We start from the raw sequence: 22,040 nt of genomic DNA on the forward strand, positions 1-22,040 counted from the left end.
ACGCCACACACTTGAACTGGTATAACTGCGCTTATTGATATGATAAGCAATGGAATAAAAATAAAATATGTCATAACATTATTACAATATATTTTTCCAAATGAAAGAAGCATTTTTACTTTTTAACAACGCGTACATGTACATGTATATGTGCATTGAGTGCCCCCTCTCTCTCTCCCTCTGAAAAAATATAAATGTATGTACTAACTACCTATCAGTACTAAGATTAATTTATACATCAATGTATAAGTCGAATATAAGCATTTTCAAATAGCTTAGTCAAAAAAAAGGAAAAAAATATATACTAGTATATATCTGTAGCCTTGCATCATATATAGACGTCGCTTTTAATCGCTCTATCTGATAATGCGTTCAACATAACGTGTTTGGATTATGTTATACAGAATATTCACACAGAAACCTGAATAAATACATGAACTAAATGGTAAATATGTTATTTATTAAAATTTTCCGTTTCGAAATTCGTATGATTTTATTTTTTTCACACCAGGAAATCCAGTTTTATTTCATTCTATCTACACGTGTATTTCTACAAAAACGCAGTCAACAAAATTTACTTCCGTGTTTACAATACCGCGATTTTGACGTCGTTTTCTGAGCATTGTGACGTCAAAAGATAAGGGCCTTTTTCTCATGACGGCAGTCATATATATATATATATATATATATATATATATATATATATATATATATATATATATATATATATATATATATATATATATATATATATATATATATATGTATATATATATGTTATGCTGATGATAATTATATAGTTATGATGAACAAGGATCCTTATTCCAGTATTGTGAATTTCAAGGCTCCTGGGTCAGGGGTAGCGGGGGGTGGGTCTAATGATTATATACTGAAAATGAATTAATGCTTTGAAATTTGCTCCTTGGTATTAATCAAACATTTATGATGAGCAAAGGTTCCTTTTCCAAAATTGTAAAATATCAGTGTGGCCCCAGGCTAAGGGGTTCCCGGTGGGAGGGACACTATTGATTATTGCTGATTATTACTGATTATTGGAAATGCATTTTTTCTTTGTTCCCCTTCTCTGCCTCTGTGTATTAAGTAATCAAACTTAAAGCATGCTACGTGTATAGTTATGTTGAGCAATAGTGCCTCTTTCAAAATTGTGAATTTCATGGCCTCTGGTTTAAAACACGAACCAAATTCAATTGTTGGAAAGTTGTTACATGATACTCAGGTGACCTATAAGGCCCGTGGGCCTCTTGTTTATAAAGCGTAATCTGCCCCTTCCCATGTTATACAGTATAACTTGGGTAGCTAATAAATTCATTCCTTAAATGTCTAGTTCATCGTCTGGCATATTTCTCGACGGAATCCATAATAGAAATGAAGTTCTGTTGCCATTTAAAAGATCGGGGATCGGGGCTCCAAAAATTTAGGACCTTTTAAAATGATTTTCTTTAGGTCGTCATTTTCAGCTAGATTTACATCACCAGTCAGGATGTGTCCAGCAGGACAATAGATGAAAGAAGAGGAAGATCAAGAATACTTGGGATGCTTTTTATTCTATGTGTTCAATGTTTAGGCATTGTAGAGTTTGTTATTGAAAAACTTGGATGCAACAGTTACAGGATATCTTTTGGAAATGCAATATTAAGTCTTTAACTTAAGATATGGAGGAATACAAGACTGAACTTTTCATAATTAAGAATGTTACGAATGATTACAGCATCTATACTTTTGTTAGCAAGTTTAAGTTTAAGGAACCGGCCGGCTAATTCGGAATTATTATTTTCCGTGACACATGGCTGTATAAAGAGCCTGTGTTGGGCAACATCAATAATCACTTACACTATCCTGTATTCTGCAGTGAAGATTCCAAGTATGGTCTTGCTCTAGCTTCTTCCAAAAGTCAATGTAAATGTTTCGAGGAGTGTAGAGCTAGACGTTTATTGAAAAAAGGTATTACCGAATCAAACGAGGCATATATATTTTGGTCAATTGTGCCATCAATGTCTATGACTACGCTTACGTGTATCGTTAAAATGTCTCATCACATTTACATTTGCACACTGTGGGCTTGACAGATTCCCAACATGATTGATATATTATTGATATATTTGGGGCCTGATTAACCATAAATGTTCGTATAAAAGAATTTAAATGTTTTGATGTAGTTCCTCCATCACCATGGTCTATCATACAGTCAACGAGTTTTCTTATTGTACGTTTGCTTGCTCATCAAGGCCTGTACGATTGAATTTCTAATCTATGTCCATTAATTGTGTCATCTTTTTACAACTTGCTTAATTATAGAAAGAAATTTAAGTCGTTGATTTTATGTACATAGATCCTAGTATTTAAAAACTTCAAAATTGTAAAACTTGTCGAATTTGAGGTTTATATTTTCAGTTAGTTGTTTGCCTATCTGTTTGGGCTCTATATTGGAATCATTACGCAATTTTACGCTATGGCCGTGGAAAGGATATATTGTATACATGTAAGTGTAATGGTGGAAGATTTATTTTTGCTTATTTATTATATTATACTTGTATATAATTATTACTATAGTAAACTGCATTGCGTTACATATAGTATTCAGTCGGGAACGTTGCTGGCGCAGCGCGCGAGTCAGGCCGTTCTTAGCGACATCTGCGACCGGCCTGACCACCGTGATACGCCTGTCACAGTCCCAGCTAGGCACAAGAAGTCGTTGGACGTGAATCAAATCTATCGTTATTGATATAGGTAATAATCTTCCACCAACCCCTAAATTTCACTTGTTATTTATATATTTGTTATCTGATTGTTGACTTATTAAACCTGTAAAACGTTATTATTGTTTTTGTCACTGTAAATCGCAGAACTCGGGGATAATATGGAAACACACCAAGTTTCCCGTTACATTTTGGGGGCTCGTCCGGCGATTTACAGTTGATCAAAATTGAGAAATCATTTAAAACAACCGTCAATTAAAAAAAAAATGGCTTCAGCAACAAAACTTTTTAGTGACATGTCCAATAGATTTAAGCGTTGGTTAAGACCTAGCTTTGTTGATTCTCGCCAAGACTGCGAATCTGAACAAGTCGGCGGATCTAACAGAAACGGAGAAGTTTCAATTGAAACTCGGAATGAGTTCTGTAGGAGAGAAGGTGTGGACGATGTAGGGTCAATTATCAATTACATTAACAATGATGGAAATGACATACCTGTTAGGCCTAAATGTACGTTTTTCATGGAAAATGATAGTCCTAGTCATAGTCCCAGGTCGCGTAGGCGAGAAAATTGCATTCCAAGTTACAAGTATCAATATGATCGTGGGCTGACACATGAACAAAATGTTCATCATTTCTCACAAAATGTTCCCAATCATAGTTTTTCTGATCAAAATGCGACATGTTCGCAACCAAGTCTGTCGTCTCCGTGTGAAAATCAAACGCTGAAAACAAAATACAAAAGTCACGTGACCCCTGATAGGGATTTAGCAAAGGGAGACAACTACGATTTACATTTTCCTGGATGTGTTAGAACAAACCGGTATGGTTTTTCACAAAGTACTCCACTGACAAACTATGGAGACACTACGAATGAAAATGCAAATGAAAATTCACAAACTGGTCGACACAAAATGAAATATTTTGAGCCCGACCAGACAAAACTAAATACAGACGAAAATCATTTTTCGCAAAAATACGCAGATACCTCTCAAAACTGTGCACACACCTCAGTGCATCAAAATATAGCTTCACTTTATCCACAGTGGGCAGAAGAAGAACACCCAAAAATTAATTTTTCTTGTGCAAACAGCACACATGAACCCTTCCCTAAAAATCCAGATCATTATTTGGCACAGAAAAATCCCTGTGGAAGACCAGCACACTCAGAAAATGGGTATCATTTGCGCACAGATGTGTTAGACCGAAATGGTCAACTACCCTCATCGCAGTTTGTCCGTGAAAACTCTGAACAAACTCCGTGTTTGTCAAAGTCAAAAATTTTTGAAAATGAAGAACAAGAAATAAATTTATTAAATGGTAAGCAAAGAATACAAGCATCCAATGTAGCGACAGTTGCCCGAAATTCGGTTGGTCCTTCACCTTTGAATGATTACTTATTAGACTCGCGCGAAAACAAAAAGAACCCGATCTTTTTACAGGAGAGAAAGTAGATTGGGCAGACTACATTTGCCACTTTGAGCAAGTTTCCATTTGGAATAAATGGTCGCAGACCGAGAAGGCAGCTCAACTCGCAATGAGTTTACGCGGTTCAGCGCAAAGAATTCTTGGTGACCTGACACAAGCACAATTAACCGATTACGAGTTATTAAAATCTGTGTTAACTCAGAGGTTCAATCCTGCTGAACGCGAAACGGCATACCGGTGCGAGTTCCGTAATCGCAGACGGCTACCCGGAGAATCTGCTGCTGAGTACGGTTATACTTTAAAGAGACTTGCGAGTCGCGCATTTCCAGAAATACCTATGTCGTTAAGAGAGAGTATTATTGTCGAACAATATGTAAATGGTCTAAGCAGTCAGGAATTAAGACGACATGTGCAGTTTGCACACCCAATTACATTAGATAGGGCAATCTCATTGGCCCTTGAATTTGAGGCATTTGAAGGAATACAACATATTCCTCGAAAACCGAGAGATACCGAAACTCAACCTGTAAGAGCTTTAAAATCAAATAACGATGTGAGAAAATCTGAAAGTCGAATCTCCGAAATAGAAAAATCGCTAGACATTTTGCAAAAATCGGTTCAAACTTTGGCCGAAAAAGACAATTCTAATACCAAACGCTCTAATCAAAGCAATCAAAATGACGCGCGCAAGAAAATGAAGTGTTACAATTGCAATCAAACAGGACACATTTCTAAATTTTGTCCTCGGAAATCTGAGACGCCTAATATGGCATCAAAACAGGCAAACGTTCACTCCGAGTCGAAGTCAAGATCCAGTGATTTAAACTAAGCGGGGCTGAGCTCGGGGCCAAAAGCCCAGCCCAAATAAATACAACTGATAATAAATTAACAAGGCCATCTTTTATTAGGTTGTCAACTATTTCAAACAGCTGTTGGTTTGCTAAAGTTAGGATTAGTGATGTGAGCGTCAATATGCTCATAGACACGGGCTCATCTGTTTCTCTGCTATCGATGGAGGTATATGAGAAAATGAGCCCTAGTCTAATTCTAACCGAGGTAGCAGAGACGTTAACAACAGCAGACGGCGAACCCCTACGTGTTTATGGGAAATGTAATTTTCCTATTTGGATAAATGGATCCAAATTTGATCACCCGATTGTAATTGCGGAATTGGGGGGTCTTTCTGGTATACTGGGGTTGGATTTCCTGTCTGACAACAAAGTCGTGTTGGATACTTGTAGAGGAATATTGATGTCCTCTGAATTTAATATCCAGTTGTATAAGGAAAATAGTTTAGATCACACTTGTGCAAGAGTAATACTTAGCGAAAAAGCACAGATACCCCCTGAATCTGAGATGTTGCTGTCTTGCAGTATTGAGGGTAATATAACAGATAATACAACTTGCATTATTGAGCAAATAAAAACTTACGACGAGGATGAAAAGAGAGAACTTGATGTTCTCATACCCAAATCATTAGTAAAAACTTCCGAATCTTCTGTGGTATTTTCTGTTATAAATCCAACTGACAAGATTGTACATATATCGAAAAATAAACAGTTAGCAACTTTAGAACCAGTCGAATCTGTCATAGACGACAAGGAGTGTGAGAATTCCGAAATAACGGATTTTGAGAATTCTCAAATGACAAACTCTGATATTCCCGATTATTTGAACATAATGTTCAATAGTGTATCAAGCAAGCTTTCAACTGACGAGAAAAATGAATTAAGACAATTTATCATGCAATATTCTGACATATTTGTCGGACCCGATGGTGACTTAGGTCGAACTGACCTTACCGAACATAAAATTGATACAGGTGACGCAAAACCTATTAAGTTACCTCCAAGACGATTACCGTTATCTCAGCGAGATATTGCCGAACGCGAGATAAATAACATGTTACAAAAAGGTGTGATCGAACCGAGTAGCTCACCTTGGGCCTCGCCTATCGTTCTCGTGAAAAAGAAAGACGGATCCACACGTTTTTGTGTCGATTATCGACGTTTAAATTCCGTTACCGTCAAAGATGCTTATCCGTTACCGAGGGTGGACGAATCTTTTGATTCATTAGCAGGTGCAAAATACTTTTGCACTCTAGATTTAGCTAGTGGTTACTGGCAGGTGGTAATGCGACCAGAGGATAAACGAAAAACAGCTTTCGCTACTCACAAAGGGCTTTTTGAATTTTCAGTCATGCCTTTTGGACTTTCTAATAGTCCCGCAACATTCGAACGTTTAAAGGAAGCCGTGTTGTGCGGACTTCAATGGGAAAAATGTCTCGTCTATTTAGACGATGTAATTGTATTTGGAAAAACTTTCCAGGAAACTCTAAACAATTTAGGTTCCGTCTTTGATCGGTTCAGAAAGGCTAAACTGAAATTAAAACCAAAGAAATGCGTTTTATTTAAAGAAGAAGTTTCATTTCTTGGCCATGTTGTTTCGGCCGATGGCATAAAATGCGATCCAGACAAAATTGCTGCGATCCAGAACTGGCCAATACCTGAAAATATTTCAGAAGTTCGAAGCTTCTTAGGACTTGCGTCCTACTACCGGAAATTCATAAATAACTTTTCCTCGATCGCGTATCCCTTAACAAGGCTTACTCAAAAGAATAGATCATTTCAATGGACAAAGGAAAGTGAAAATGCTTTCCAAACGCTTAAATCTCTTTTAACGGAAGCTCCGATATTAACCTATCCGGACCCGGAAAAACAATTCATTTTAGATACCGATGCCAGTGCATTTGGTATTGGCGCGGTACTGTCACAAGTACAAAACGGAGAAGAGAAAGTAATAGCTTATGGAAGCAAAACCCTTTCGAAAACTCAAATCAAATATTGTACAACATATCGCGAGTTGCTTGCAGTTGTAATATTCGTCAAACAATTTAAGCACTATTTGTTTGGAAGACATTTTATTCTTCGTACCGATCATTCGGCCTTACAGTGGTTAAAGAATTTCAAAGAGCCCGAAGGAATGTTAGCTCGATGGATATCATTTCTTGATACATATGACTTTGAGATAAAACACAGAAAAGGCTCAATGCATGGAAATGCAGATGGACTCTCGAGATGTCCAAAGCGCAAATGCAAAAGACTTGAATGCGTCCAATGTAATGATAAAATTCATGAAAGATCGAATGAAAACTTGTCCGAATTAAATAGGCAAAATGTTGCCTCTGTCATATCTGAACGTATTGCAAGCGTTGAAATCGAATCAGATAATGAACAAATTTCAAATCCAATACCCATTGAATCGAATTGGTTAATATATGACATTGAACGCATGCAAAGTGAGGATAGTACCATTAAAACCGTTCGCGACCTTTTAATAAAACATAACGAAAAACCAAATTTTGTTAACACAACAGACAAAGACCTTGATGTGTTACTAAAACAATGGCCATTACTTCAGGTTGAAAATAACCTGCTTTATCGAAAATGGGAAAATGAGGATCGCTCTACCACTATGCAATTAGTGGCCCCAAAATCATTAAGGGAAGTATTAATGATACAGCTTCATAATAATAAAACTGCTGGTCATCTTGGCCGCGAGAAAACTTTAAATAAAATTCGTTCTCGTTTTTACTGGCCTGGTATGTCCAGTGATGTTGCCCGATGGTGCCAAAGCTGTGAGCTTTGTCAAAAACGTAAACCAGGTCCAGGGTTAGGGAAATCTCCAATGAGACACGTAAATGTGTCAGCTCCTTTAGAAGCCATCGCAATTGATATTATGGGCCCTCTTCCAATAACCGACAATGGTAACCAATACATCATGGTCGTGGGTGACTATTTCAGCAAATGGACCGAGGCATATGCATTGCCTGTACATACAGCTCAATCTGTAGCTGACAAATTAGTAACTGAGTTCATTTGCCGATTTGGTACACCTCTGCGTATCCATACAGATCAGGGACGCGAATTCGAATCCAACTTATTTTCAAAATTATGTCAGCTTTTAGAAATTGATAAGTCCCGTACTACACCGTACAGACCCCAATCTGACGGTATGATAGAAAGATTTAATAGAACTTTATATACAAATGTTACCTATTATTATACCTTAGGAATAATGTATGTTTCGCATACATTATGTCTTAAGAGGGGAGGAGTGTAATGGTGGAAGATTTATTTTTGCTTATTTATTATATTATACTTGTATATAATTATTACTATAGTAAACTGCATTGCGTTACATATAGTATTCAGTCGGGAACGTTGCTGGCGCAGCGCGCGAGTCAGGCCGTTCTTAGCGACATCTGCGACCGGCCTGACCACCGTGATACGCCTGTCACAGTCCCAGCTAGGCACAAGAAGTCGTTGGACGCGAATCAAATCTATCGTTATTGATATAGGTAATAATCTTCCACCAACCCCTAAATTTCACTTGTTATTTATATATTTGTTATCTGATTGTTGACTTATTAAACCTGTAAAACGTTATTATTGTTTTTGTCACTGTAAATCGCAGAACTCAGGGATAATATGGAAACACACCAAGTTTCCCGTTACATAAGACTAAAATGCAGCATCTCAGATTCTTATGATTTTATAAATCAAGTGCTTAAAGTACTAATATGAAATATTGAGATAATGAACAGTATTCAAGCTCTAAGTTCATTAAAACAATACAAATCGGGATCAGAGCAAACACGGACCTTCAAGGGTCGGATCAGGTGCCATGGAGAGTGAGCATTCCCGTGCCGACTGGTCCCACCCGCCGTGTGCTTCTTGTCATGATCGGTAAATAACGGGAAAAAATCCGTCGACAATTCAGTGTGTAAATAATGGCCTAACGATTAGTATGAAAAGGTGAGTCAACATATGACTTAATGATAGATTGTATTTGCTGACAAGGTCATTGTATCGACCATAGAACTTACGAAATGATAACTTTAAACGAGACTGTTGATATTCTTGTTTCATCAACTTGTTTGTCAATAACTTACCTCGTTTTAGAAATTGTTAATACATGGAGCATGCTCTCGCGTATCAAATCAACTGAGAGATATACACCCCATGTGTAGGTGATAAGGGTACAGTGCAGGCAACTTATTTTGTTACAGTATCGATGTTTATTTGAATGCTTCCTTTGCTTTCTGATTTAATGCTAGTTATCCTTATAAAAAGCAGTTGTATATTAAATGCAAGAGGAAATGTGTGACAGTTAAAAAATCGGGTTAGGGACGCATATGCTCAGGGTCTGCATTTCTTTAAATGAAACGGGATTAAATTATTAAAAAAGTTTCTTTGTTTTTATATACATGTATTTCTAGTCAAAACCAGGGTGTTCAAACCGTCATTAGTTTAATACATAGGCAAATCAACCAATAAAATATGTTTAAGCTCAACCAAGTGAAGAACCTAAGTTATTCGTGTCATTGCTTAATCATAAAATAGGGTTTTTTCCCGTTGTTTTTATTTGTTGTTTATATCATTATTTTTTACATTTCAAAAAATAAAATTTTACTTTCTAATGTCAAACGTTTTAAAAGGGATCAATTGCTAAGATCTTATTCGATATTGTAGCAATTCAATCTCTTGATCTTCAGAATATAAGGCAAAGCGTCTATCCATTGAGTAACCATAGCAGTCCAATTACTAAGGAAAATACTCAAAAATAAACAAGATGTGTATAGAATTAATTGTGCATGATTTCTTAGATTGTTATTGGGTAAGATCCACAGTAAAACTCTGTAAACTTATAGCCTCCGGTTATAACTTTCATACCTCATTTTACATATATCTAATATTCCATAATGTCTGCATTGTCTTTGCAGTACTTGGTCAGGAACTTAAAAAAACTATCAACGCCTGTATTAGTGACAATGTTACTTTGTTCTTTGATCTCCCTCAAAGAAAGGATCTTACAGTGGGAAGTTATCTTGTGTATAAATATGATGTAAAGGGAGATCCAACCTTTGCCAAAGTAGCTGAGAAAAAATTGGAAACTTTGATGGATGTTGTGGAAGGACGGCTATTAATTGACTTTTATGATGATTCGTCACAGCTGAAAAATGTAGTGTTACTGAATGTGCAGAAAAATGATGTTTCTAATTATATTCTTGTGATTAATTACACCAATGCTGCAAAACAGTCGCCAGAATATGTCCTGGAATTGCCAGTAAAAGGTATGCAGTTAGTTTACAAAGATAAAGCTTGAGGCTCACGAAGTGTCTCTGAATTTGAGCTCATCTGGGACAAAGGTTCGGCGAGCCTATGCTATGAGTATATAATGATACCTTTTTTGGAAAATAAACCACATCTCAAGGATCTGTTAACCGACATGTATATTCAATACTTGGACACAGATCTAAAGAATCTTTTTGCTTAAAGTTCTCTTTTAAATAAAAGGTTATTCATAGTTGACAAAATATAACACCTTCATTAAACCATAATATGTGCATATTTTGAGGATTTGTGTCCTCAAACCTCCTCTATGCAAATTGGGTCTCAGGATGTAACAAACCAAATGAACCTCACAGGACCTACTTTTTGAATCGTACACCAATTTTCAATTCGTCTCAGATGCATGTCTAAGACACTAAAATTTCGATTATATTCATATTTGTAAGTTTGCGAATCTTTGTTTTTTGAAACATATTGAGTCTTCGAGGCAACAACTATCAATCTTTGTCATTTAATGTAGCTTTCGGCCTGGAAAATGCTAACAGAAAAGTAAGTTATGGTAATCAGCTTTCGTTAAAACTAATAAAGATTTTTTTTAACTATCGTCTTGAACACCATGAGTGTATTGTCAAAAACCTTAGAAATGATATATTTGTGGTCACTGGGATAAAAAAAAAAAATATAGACTACTATAATTGTATCGAGTATTTTTATCTGGGGAAGTTTGAGTCCTATAGGGACATTAAATCATGAAAGTTAATGCAATTTGAGGATTTTGGATGCGTCAACCTTAACACAGCCTACAGTTTACTACACTGTGCTTTCGCCATCTTTTGGCTATTCTTATCATGTAATACATTTAAGCCTAACACTTGATAGTATATCTATCCATTTCAGATATTTGCTTTGAGAATCCCAAGGAAAAGGATGGATGTGTTTTTTCAACTTGTTTCACAGGAGAAGATGGGACTCTAATGGTATAACATTTTTTTTTTAAATATTCACTTATGCACGGGAAAATAAAGTCATTTAAAAAAAATCATTTATTCAAGCTATGAACCATGTCCAGAACAGATGTAGTGAAATTTCGAAGGTATGTATGTCTCATTGATGATTCCTCAGATGTTTTCCTGGACGCAAGGAAATTTAGGTTGGTATATGATTTTTAAAGCAGGATTTGCATCATATATTGAAGTGAATAATAAAAATTGAGTGTCCATTCAGGGAATCTGGCCACAGTTGCATTGATTTTGTTAATAATTTTAAAGAAGAAGGGCGTACTTGGCGTGCGATCTGCAGGAATCATGTGACTGTACGAAACATTTATGGTTTAAATGTCCACGATTTGGTCGACTGACCAATTGGATAGACATTACAAAGTTACGTACATAGGAAAATGATTTACATTAAAATAGCTTGCAAATTTGAAATATTTCAGTCCACTTATCTTAATAATTACGATAACACAGTAACACTTCACATAAATAATAAACACCTAACAAGAATATGAAATTAAGTTTCAGTCCCGTAGGTTTGAAAAATTGTTTTTCATTCCCCGTGCATCTGAACCAGAATTTATCTCTTTTAAAACTTTTATAAATCAGTAAATAAAATCCAACTAAAAATGACTTTATTGTTTGTATAAAAGAGAAAAAAAAAAATAAAATGTTCCATGCGAGGATCGAACAAAAACCTCTCCTAAGTGTGCTGGACTGGTAACGTATACTCTTTAAAGCTATCATCGCTACACAAACACTATGAAATTTAAAATGACAAGGAAGCAACGCATTTACACATTGGTATTTGTTTGGAAAAAGTTCATTTTTTATAGACTCTGGGTCTTCTCTCCATTTTTTACAAATGTCTGTTCGTTTCTTTGAATACAAATGCACACAAATGTCTTTTTTAAAAACGTAGAGAGATGACCATAGATAGCAAATTTTTAGAAAAACGTGTTTAAAAATTTAAAATTTTTGTACCAAATGACTCATCTAGCCATGTTTCAAATTTTTTTAACAAAATCAAAACACATTATAGGGAAAAATATTTTCCTTTCCTATTTCATAGGAACATATTACACCAAAAGAATGTTAAAATTTAATTTAACAGTTCAATAATGTTTTCACTTTTCAAGTGCGCCCCGATTCCTGCCAAATGTCAATCAAAAGAGCCCTCGTACTTTCTATATTTATCTTCTTTTTTTTTTTTTTTTAAAAAAAATACCGTCAGTTAGATATGAAATTTCTTAGAATTCAGTAATTATAATATCACCGTCAAACATCTCCGTTTCTAAACATGAGCACGAGCTCTGTTATTATGTCACCCCGGACGACATATTGCTATTGTTCGACCAATAACGCGCTCCGCACAATTTCTCGAAGATGGATCTGTCAATCTTGATGAAATTCAACTGTCATAATGATCACTAGCTAAAGATGTGTAATCTTTCTTCAAAATTTTCAAAATGGCAACTGTTCCCATGGAAACTGATAAAAAGTGGGGTTTTTTTTAAATTTCATCTTTTTCGGCTGCTTTTGATCAAATCTTTTTGAAACTTTAAAGAAGTGTACCTTTCCTCCTGTCAAAAAATTTAGGCAAAAAAAAATTTGAAAAGGCTCGACGGAAAATACAAGTAATTGAAGAAAAGTTGATGTCACGTGACTATTTTTGTGATAAATTACTAGTGAGTCCGTCCTGCAAGTTTTTTTTTAAAATGATCCATACAAACTTACTGAAACTTTATAGAAATGGTAATCACCAACTGTAGTTGTGCTAAAACCCTTCAAAATTTTCAGATTTGTCACTGTTGCCATGGCAACAGACAAAGAGTCATATTTTTTTTAATTTCCTTTTTTTTCATTTTTTTTTTTTTTTTTTTTTTTTTTTTTTTTTTTTTTGGTGTAAAATCTGTTTTGAAACTTTAATGGGTTGTTTGTCGCATCCTATCAAAGTGAATCCTGCAAAATAATGGAACAGAATGGACAAAAAGTACGATTAATATAGAAAAAAAAAGCTGCAGTCGAGTCATCTATATTTCGTGATGTTTCCACACTTGCTTTTGTCCTTGAATGTTCTTGTAAAAGGCTTTGACAATCCTATTGAACCCTTTCACAGAAATAATAATCACTTTTCGTAGTTGTGCAAATTTCATTTAAAGTTTTCACCAACGTTGCCATTAGAAAAGAAAAAATAATTTAAGAAATGTTGCTGTCACGTTGCCATTGTATGCTCTCAGAAGTTTCATTTTAAAAATTACTTTTCCACTCTTACCACAGCATACTTTTGTTATTTAATAATTTTGGATGATTGTATGTAGCAATGCCTATTTACAAATTGAAAAATTTGTATTTGCAGTTTCTTGAAATCACTGGCCAAAAAACGTTGTGTAAACGTTTGATGATTCATTTTTTAAAGTTGTGTACCGGTATTATTTAATGTCTTTATCTTCCTAATTTTTTTTTTCAGAATAATCCTAGGGTACGTAAATGAAAGTCTATGAAGCTTTTTTTATATTACCAGTTTCTTGATATGATTAGGAGGAAATTAGATATCTTAGCATTTCCAAGAAAACGTAGGACCAACGTTTCTTAAACACAAAAAACTATTCATTTTATTTTCATTTATAAAAATTACGGGGACGCTACTTCGGTAATACGTAGTGTAGAAGTAAAACTTTTCTGGTGATGGAGAAGAGACGGAAAACCTTCCTATTTCCTTAGCAATGAATTTTTCGTAAATAAAAAGGATTAACAAGTCTCTTCTCAAGATCACCCCCCCTTTCCCACGAAACGGCGAGAAAGATATGCAAGATATAAAATTTACAAATGATAGTGAGATCTTATGAGTTTCGTTAATAAAATTCAGTTCCGCTGATTGCCAGCATTCATTCCTCATCTGTTTTGTCTTTAGAAATTATAATTATTTTATTTAAAATAAATTTATCTTTAAAATTTAGCGATTGTCAGCTGTATTCAATAGCATTTCGCGTTTTCTGGTGAATGTATTACTTGCATATGAATAATTTCATTCAATGATATTGAGAATTATTTAAATTTAATTTCCATCGTTTTTATTCATTGAAAATCCTGGGATTCGCTCCCGCTTTTCCGCGAAAACCTCATCATTACTGTACCTAAAAGATCAGCAGGCCGGAAGTGTTCATGATTCTCCTACACTAAGAAGATTTTCACATACTTTATAATCTCATAAAAAATATCTGCCCCCGTTCAATGCAGAAATGCCCGGTTTGAAGAGGAAAATTCAGGAATTATTTTGCTTCAGCCATGTTTTGACGTGAACCTTACTCTACTTTCGCTTCCCGTAACTTTGGTTTGACCAAAGCTAGCAAGCGTAAAGAAAGGTGGTGGTGGTGGGGGGGGGGGTCTACGAATACTCGATCACTTCTTTAAGATTTGAAGAATCTTATAGCTTATGGTTCAGTTCGGGGTGACATACGCTATTGCTTGTAATAGCAGATTTTCTAGTTGTTAATTGTTATTATCGATCGTATTCAATTTTTTTACTCTGACACATCATTGAACACGGATTGACAATACTAGTGAGTTATTTTTACCTTCTCACATTTCTACTCTGAATTTTCTGGATTATAGTTTTAATATTTTTCATTGATACACAACAAATTTACAACTTTTCTTAAATTTTAAGGGTAAAGTATACTTCGAGAAAGTGCAAAGAAGTGTGTCAATCCATTGCAAACAGGTCCTGCAATTCGTAGTTTTAATAATTTTTAGATAAATGGAGTTTTTAAACACACTCTTATAATACACACGTACTTTAGTATGAAATGTTCTAGCAACTTGTAAGTCATAATATTATACTAAAAATTCGGGAAAATATTAACCTCAAGTCTGTGTCTAAACCCCTTTAAATGTACTGAAAAAGACTTTTTTTCTTGATGTACAATTCATAAATCAATCATTGATGGATCTGCAAATAACCTACGCGCCTAGTGATCCAGGACAAATCTAAGTGGGAGTGGGGGGGGGGGGGGGTTAAGCTGATTGAAAGCTAAATATTTGACAAAAAATCATCATTTATCGAATTTTCGAAATGCCAAAGTAATACTAGTTTTGACCTTGGCCACGAATGCCATTAACTCATTTTGTCCTTATTATTATCAATATCTACTTCAGTGCATTTCTATAAATTTACAGTAAAACTAACGATCCTAATCTTATCGGGCCCATATTAGAAGGAAGCTATGTTCTTTAGTAAGCTGAAGCTTCTTTCTGATTAAGATATTAGAATAAGTTAGGAAAGCCATGAAGATTTTCTAAATGGAATTTAACTCACGAATGTTACTAAGTCAAACACACTTTGTCAGATTTGTTCGGCAACATAATAATGCATGATTAAATCGTCCAATGAAATAAAAAATATATTTGTAAATAATCTAAAGCAATCGAATCTCTGAAGCATTTCATTATAGGAAATGTTTAGTCAATCCTTATGATAAGAAAGTTTAAGATGTGAATCTGATCTGAAGTTCATTTACAAGTTGTGGTCAATAAGAGAAATATATGAATTTTTTTTGTAATTGTTTCAGATAAAACTTACAGACCTTGTTCATGACGTTGAATCTATTAAAAATATTTATGACATACTTGTGATAGTAAAATGACCGTAGTCTTTTTCGAAATTATAAAAAAAGTTTTAGTAATGATTGTTTGTTTATTTGTTTATGTCTTTCGAGAATTTTTCACTCATATTGAGACAGCACCACTTCCTGTAGGGTTGCAAATTTAGACCTGTACTCCGCACTTACGGCCTTTGAGCAGTGAGGGATCTTTTTAGTGCCTGCACCTATACTGCGACACAGTACATCGGTTTATATATGGTCTCATCCGAAAGACCGGTTTCTGTGTCACACAGTGAATTTTAACACGTCTTATAAGAATCAACTCCTTATTCCTCTCTCTAGAGCAAACGCTCTAACCACGGCGACTTTAGAATTGAATGACTTGAGCAAATTAATACTTAATTAAATCACTTGAATCAACTGAAGATTTAACTCAGTACTGAGAAGAAAAATTAAACACAAAATGTAGTATGAATTATAGTTATTTTGATAAATTAGTGGAATGATTAAAAAGTTCCATATATATGGAGAGGAAAAACTTCTTTTCTCATACCTTTTTTCTCTTAAACTTATGTTGTTGTGATTCTGATAATAATGGAGTGTAAACTAGGGCCTGGTCAAAGCTGTGGTGAAATCAAAAATCTCAGAACTCATGGTGAAAACAAAATGAGGTTTGTTTATTTGTTTGTGTTTTTAATTTTAAGAACCAAGATATTATATGCACAGGTGCTGAACACCCAATACAGAAATATAATTACATATCAACAGAATTCAAAACAGGTACACACTAGCAAATCACTATTATTTCCAGTGAAAATGTCTATTCCGACACCCATGCAATCCATTTCACTGTTAATTCCCACCCTTATTCAAATTCCTATTTTTGTCCGTTTCTGCGTCATTTTACAGAGGATATGATAACATATATCATTTACTAGTGTATAGATTGTAAATTACTGAATGTCCTGCTCTGCGATCCGATTTTCGCAATTATTAAATCTGGACAAGTTTGAAATAAATCACGATATTTCAATTAAAAATTTTTATACACGTCATTCGAATTTATTGTTGAAACATTTCTGCCAAATTTGGATATATTATGACGATAAGCAAAAACATTATGACGCGGGTAGTCCGCGAACTTTTCGAACAACCCTCGTATGTTTATTACACTGTGTAATCTGACATCCTCTCTATTCCGACACAAAATTTTGTCTCCCAGTGCATATGTTGGATCAGACAGGTCCTACTGTATAAACGATACACGGAAACAAAATTACATATCAAAAGAACTTACATTGTACAGGTTTCAGAGGCAAAAAAAGCATAGTTATTAATCAAGTTTATCCATTCGTCCTAAAGGACTTGAAGGTTCTTAAAGTTATATAATGAGTCAAAATCATGTGTTTCTTTTAAGATATATGAATCATAAAGCGAAAGATTTATGAAAATTATGAGTAAAGCAAAGATATGACAAATAAAATGTACTTCAAAGCAAGAAGAGACTGCACAATATAAGTGCCGGAAAAACCTAATACTTTCAGAAATTGAACAAAAGAACAAGGTACCCGTTCATTTTCAATACAAATCTGGCCCCGTATTTGTTTAATATGATAATATGAAAGAAATTAAAATTCATGCTTTCTAATTGTTGAAACTCCATGCACTAAGATGATACAAATCATTTTTCTCAAATTGTCTTCCTAATTATAAATGCTAATTGTGACGTCATAAGCTTATGCATTTTCCCGTATTTTCTTAAAAAGTTGCAGAAGACATCAATTTTCAGATAAGGTAGACCACATGCACCGCCCACAAAGATTGTGAGAAGTGTGATTTTTCAAAGAATTTTTACACAACATTTTCGAATATTGAAGTGGGTGACGGCTGAGGACACTATTTTTCAAGGAAAATACCCCCAGGAATGAGTCATTTTGTGGCTTTTGTTGCTTAAAACTTGCAAAAATATGAAATTAATGATGTCTTATTTACAGAATAGCCCTCCATCATGCCATATTCTTTCATAATCACATTTATATACTCAACTCATATTTATGCCAATTTCAACACTTTTTGAAAACATTAAATTTTTATAGGGCACAATAAAGCCAAAACCGTACCTTCCTCTTTGCACGGGCCATGCAAAAATTCTTAATGTTTGTCAATTTACCGTTTGTGCGTCACGGTGTCGCTTTAAATTTTGAGAAGTGTTTGTTTACCAGTATACTCACGTGATGCAGGTCATCTTGATGTATGTTGAGTAATTAATAAGAAGTCTTCACAAAGTCATGCTATTTTCAAACTAAGTAGACAAAACTTTTTTTTTCTTAAAGTAGTATTTCAGTTTTAAATGTTTTCTTTCATTCAGAATAATGAGACGGGCATGACAGAGACAGTGAATGGCTACAAAGTGATATCAAACTGTACAAGTGGTGTAACTGTCAGCTATAAATGCTGTAATGCAGCTGGGGAATGTGAGCAGCAAATGCTCAAAGTACCAGAACCTGTCGAAGGTATATATTCACTGTAACATTTTGTTTGAAACATACCTTTGGAAATTTAGTCGTAAATGATTAAAGATGCAGGATATGTAACACTGATTAATGTTATTTTTGTATGTTATCTTATTCAGAAGAGGTCCAATAGTCAACCGAGTGTAATATATGCCTGGGTTTTTTTCTGGGCGAGGTGTTTGTTTGTTTGGGTTTGTTTTTTCTTGCCACATTACATTTTCTTCCTTTTATCTATTCCCTTGTAAAACTTTCGGGGTACTGATGCATCTAGTTCTGCTTCAAAAGGGCATTGATTTAGATAAATTTTATTGTTCACTTCTCGTGAGATTTTTTGTCCAGTACTTGTCTGAACTTTCATATAGAGATGATACACTGTAAACGGGATCATAACTCCCCAGAATGACAATTTCTGTTCAAGCAGAATTCTTGGATTGTCATTCTTCTTAGATGAACCTGAAGTACCTCAGACAAAATTTCGCTGAAAATTTGTGACCACGTACATAAACTAATCCCACACGATAGAAAAGTACGTCTACAGTGCCCTAGCTTATGACACAATGAACGGTCAGACAATTGTGCATCAGAATAAATCAATGTTATGGACAGGTGATACAAATAAACTTTTATCAAAAATCTTGAAAATAACAACTAAGGTCATGTTTATATGAGTAAAATGAATAAGTTCAACTGCATAGATTTTTATTTTCCATTTAAAGTTTCACAATTCATGTAATGGGATTTAAAGTGACAAAAAGTTATATAGACTAATAAGGATGGTTGCAGAAAGGTAGAATTTTGAACATCATAGAAAGTTTCCAATCTCTTAATACTTTAGAAATTTATTATTTGCATAATTGAAAAGCAAAGTAGGTCCAAAAATATATACTAATCCAGGCATCCATTTTTTTTGTCATAGAAAAAGTTTTCAATAATTGCATTCTTGGTAGTATGACAAAAATTATCAAATAGGAATCACATGTTTCCGAATATGAATAACAAATTATCGAATAGGAATCACATGTTTTCGCTTAAGAATAACAACTTGTCGAATAGGAATTACGTTTGATCGAATAGGAATGATATGTTTTTGAATAAAAATAAGAAAATTTGTGAATAGGAATAACAAAAGAGTATAATAATCCAATGTATCACAGGCCATATAGGAACTAAGTAACATGATATTGACGACGCATTTTTTTTTTCTTATTCTCAGAATGTTAATTAACATTTCCTTTACTTTTCATTGCATTGATTTCTAGTCTTAAATTCCGAACGGATGTGATTTTTTAACAACACATTTCATTGAAAATAACAAACACGTGTCATTCCTTCCTTCCATGGCCTTGTATTGCTTTATCATGAATGCCTCTGACACTGACATTTCTTGGCACCGTTATAATTTTGTTTAAAATTCCTGGGCCGTAAACTGAACTATCTTGAATATCTCCATGTGTTCTTTCTGCTTAAAAAAAATTATTTGTTCTATATATTTTGATGTAAAATTTGCGACTTCTTCATAGACTCATAGCAAGGCACCCTAAACAGAAGTGACTGTATGCTACATGAGAATACCTGCATAAAAATCTAAAAATTTGTAGCTTTGTATCCCTTTTGTGTCACCATTGCTGCCCTTTCGGACCATGGTAAGCACGCCTGTCCTGCCCGTCCCTAGCATGTGAACAAATTTGAATCTATATGACGATATCTGGATCCAATTTTACAATTTGTAGCTTTGCATCTCTTGAAAGATGATTCTGTAACAAAAAAAAATTCCGTAGTACAATTACTATCTAAAAAACATCAAGATACATATATACATGTACAACGTACATATAATTCTGTAAATGTAAATTTAAGGAAAAAAACGAAATGTAAACTTAAGGTCAAAGTCTAATTTTTCAATTACTTAAAACCAGTAGAGCTACAGTCTCATCAGAAAATTCTAGTTTTTCTAACAATTTCAAGTATTGCTAAATCATTCAAATTCTGTTATATGCAGTATATTTTTGCTAGGATACGTCACTTATAAAGATATGTATGTTACTATGGTGAAATTTATAAGGATCAAAAGATTTCCATCTATGAAACTTTACTTACTAGACTCAGATTTTAGCATTATGCACTGTCTCAGCGTAAGTAAATTTCTAATTTATGCAGTTAACATTTTTTCTTTGACAGTATTTTTTTTTTTTTTTTTTTTTTTTTTTTTTTTTTTTGTATAAATGAGCTACTGTTATATGTTACCAATTTAAATATTTGATAGAAATTTATGAATATGGATGTATCATTTTCTATGTATTGATTTCTTTGACATTCATTTTTTAAAGTTTCCTTATTTATTAAATAGATTTTGATAATTCTGATTCTGATGAAAATGGCGGACCTTCATATTTGACAATAGTTGGTATATTTGGAGTTTTGATAGGCCTTGCTCTCATCATTGGCATTGTAGTGTTCCTAATGAAACGCAGAAATAAATGAAGGTAAGCCTAACTTTTAGTACTTTACAATGTTTGGATTATGATTTAAAAATTTAAAAAAATTACCACTTTTGTTTGTTTTCTAAGGTGACCATTATTCCATTTTTTTTAGTCTTTGTCAGTTGTGTGACATTTTTACGCTTTGGACATTTTGACAGAACATGCGATCAAGAATCCTTGAAATTCACTGACTAAACCCCTTTCAAAGTGGAGAAATAGATAAATTAGGGTGGGGTCATTCCAAAATCTTTTCAAGAAGGGATGGATCAAAATTATTCAAAACAGGGAGAGGGGCATTTCAATGAACAAAGAAAGCATAATAAATCATATATTTCATGTCCCATGGGGCAGATTACAGGATGTCGAGGTATTTATATATTGAAAATGCATGATACCGTTGCACATCGTCTTTATTCTAGTGGCAATACATTTATTAAGCAAACTATATAGATGATTGACAAAAAGCTAAGAGACTTTTTCATATGTGAAATTTATTTCCCCCGAGTTAAAACCCCGTCATAGAGCTAAGCTGAAGACATATCTAAAATGAATTCAAATTTAAATATCTCGCATTTTCAATAAATAATCAATAGAGCCCCCCCTCCTGCAGAACCCCTCACCCTGGGGCCATAAATTTCATAATTTTGGAAGACTCTTGATCATCATAACCGTGCATTTTGTTTATCTGCTACATACCAAAGAGCAGAGAAGAAGATTTTCAAAGAAATACAGCATTTCACTATATAATCAATAGAGCCCCGCCTTTACACCAAAACCCCTGACCCAGAGGCCATAATATTCTAAATTTTGGAATAGGCACCCTTGCTCATCATTACTATGCACTTATTTTATCTGTAAAATACCCAGGGGCAGAGAAGATTTTAAAAAAAATAATGCTTTATCACTAAATTTTCAATAGACACCCCCCCCCAAATCTGAACCCTGACCCTGGGACCACAAATTCCATAATCTTGGAAGATACACTCTTGATCATTAGAACCTCTGACCTTGGGGCATTGAATTACACAATTTTGGTAGAGGGTTCAATGCTTATTACAATCATGTCAGCAGTTTGATTGCTTGATGTCCAGGAGTAAAGAAAATGATTTTTAAAGATAGCACTAATTTTGATGGCTTTAGCCCCACCTCTAAGGCTTCAGGAGAGCAGGAAC

The 22,040-nt window shown here is 34.2% G+C and overlaps 1 protein-coding gene across 1 annotated transcript; it reads left to right on the top strand.

The window, feature by feature from the left end:
- The first annotated feature begins 9,776 nt into the window (after positions 1–9,776).
- Positions 9,777–20,869, top strand: LOC133205011 (uncharacterized). Its single transcript, XM_061340752.1, has 4 exons — positions 9,777–10,278; positions 11,174–11,253; positions 18,244–18,388; positions 20,736–20,869. The coding sequence occupies exons 1-4, from the start codon at positions 9,777–9,779 to the stop codon at positions 20,867–20,869; spliced, it is 861 nt and encodes a 286-aa protein (XP_061196736.1).
- Positions 20,870–22,040: the final 1,171 nt, after the last annotated feature.

Source organism: Saccostrea echinata, unplaced genomic scaffold (genome assembly GCF_033153115.1).
Source record: "Saccostrea echinata isolate AGI-Se365-2 ecotype Australia unplaced genomic scaffold, CSIRO_AGI_Sech_v1 ptg000054l, whole genome shotgun sequence".
In the NCBI taxonomy this organism is placed as follows: Eukaryota; Metazoa; Mollusca; class Bivalvia; order Ostreida; family Ostreidae; genus Saccostrea; species Saccostrea echinata.

Coding starts and splice junctions, on each gene's coding strand:
- LOC133205011 (XM_061340752.1), top strand. CDS start 9,777: ATGTGTATAGAATTAATTGTGCATGATTTCTTAGATTGTTATTGGGTA. Junction 10,279..11,173: donor CCTGGAATTGCCAGTAAAAG/GTATGCAGTTAG, acceptor TATCCATTTCAG/ATATTTGCTTTGAGAATCCC. Junction 18,389..20,735: donor AGTACCAGAACCTGTCGAAG/GTATATATTCAC, acceptor TTTATTAAATAG/ATTTTGATAATTCTGATTCT.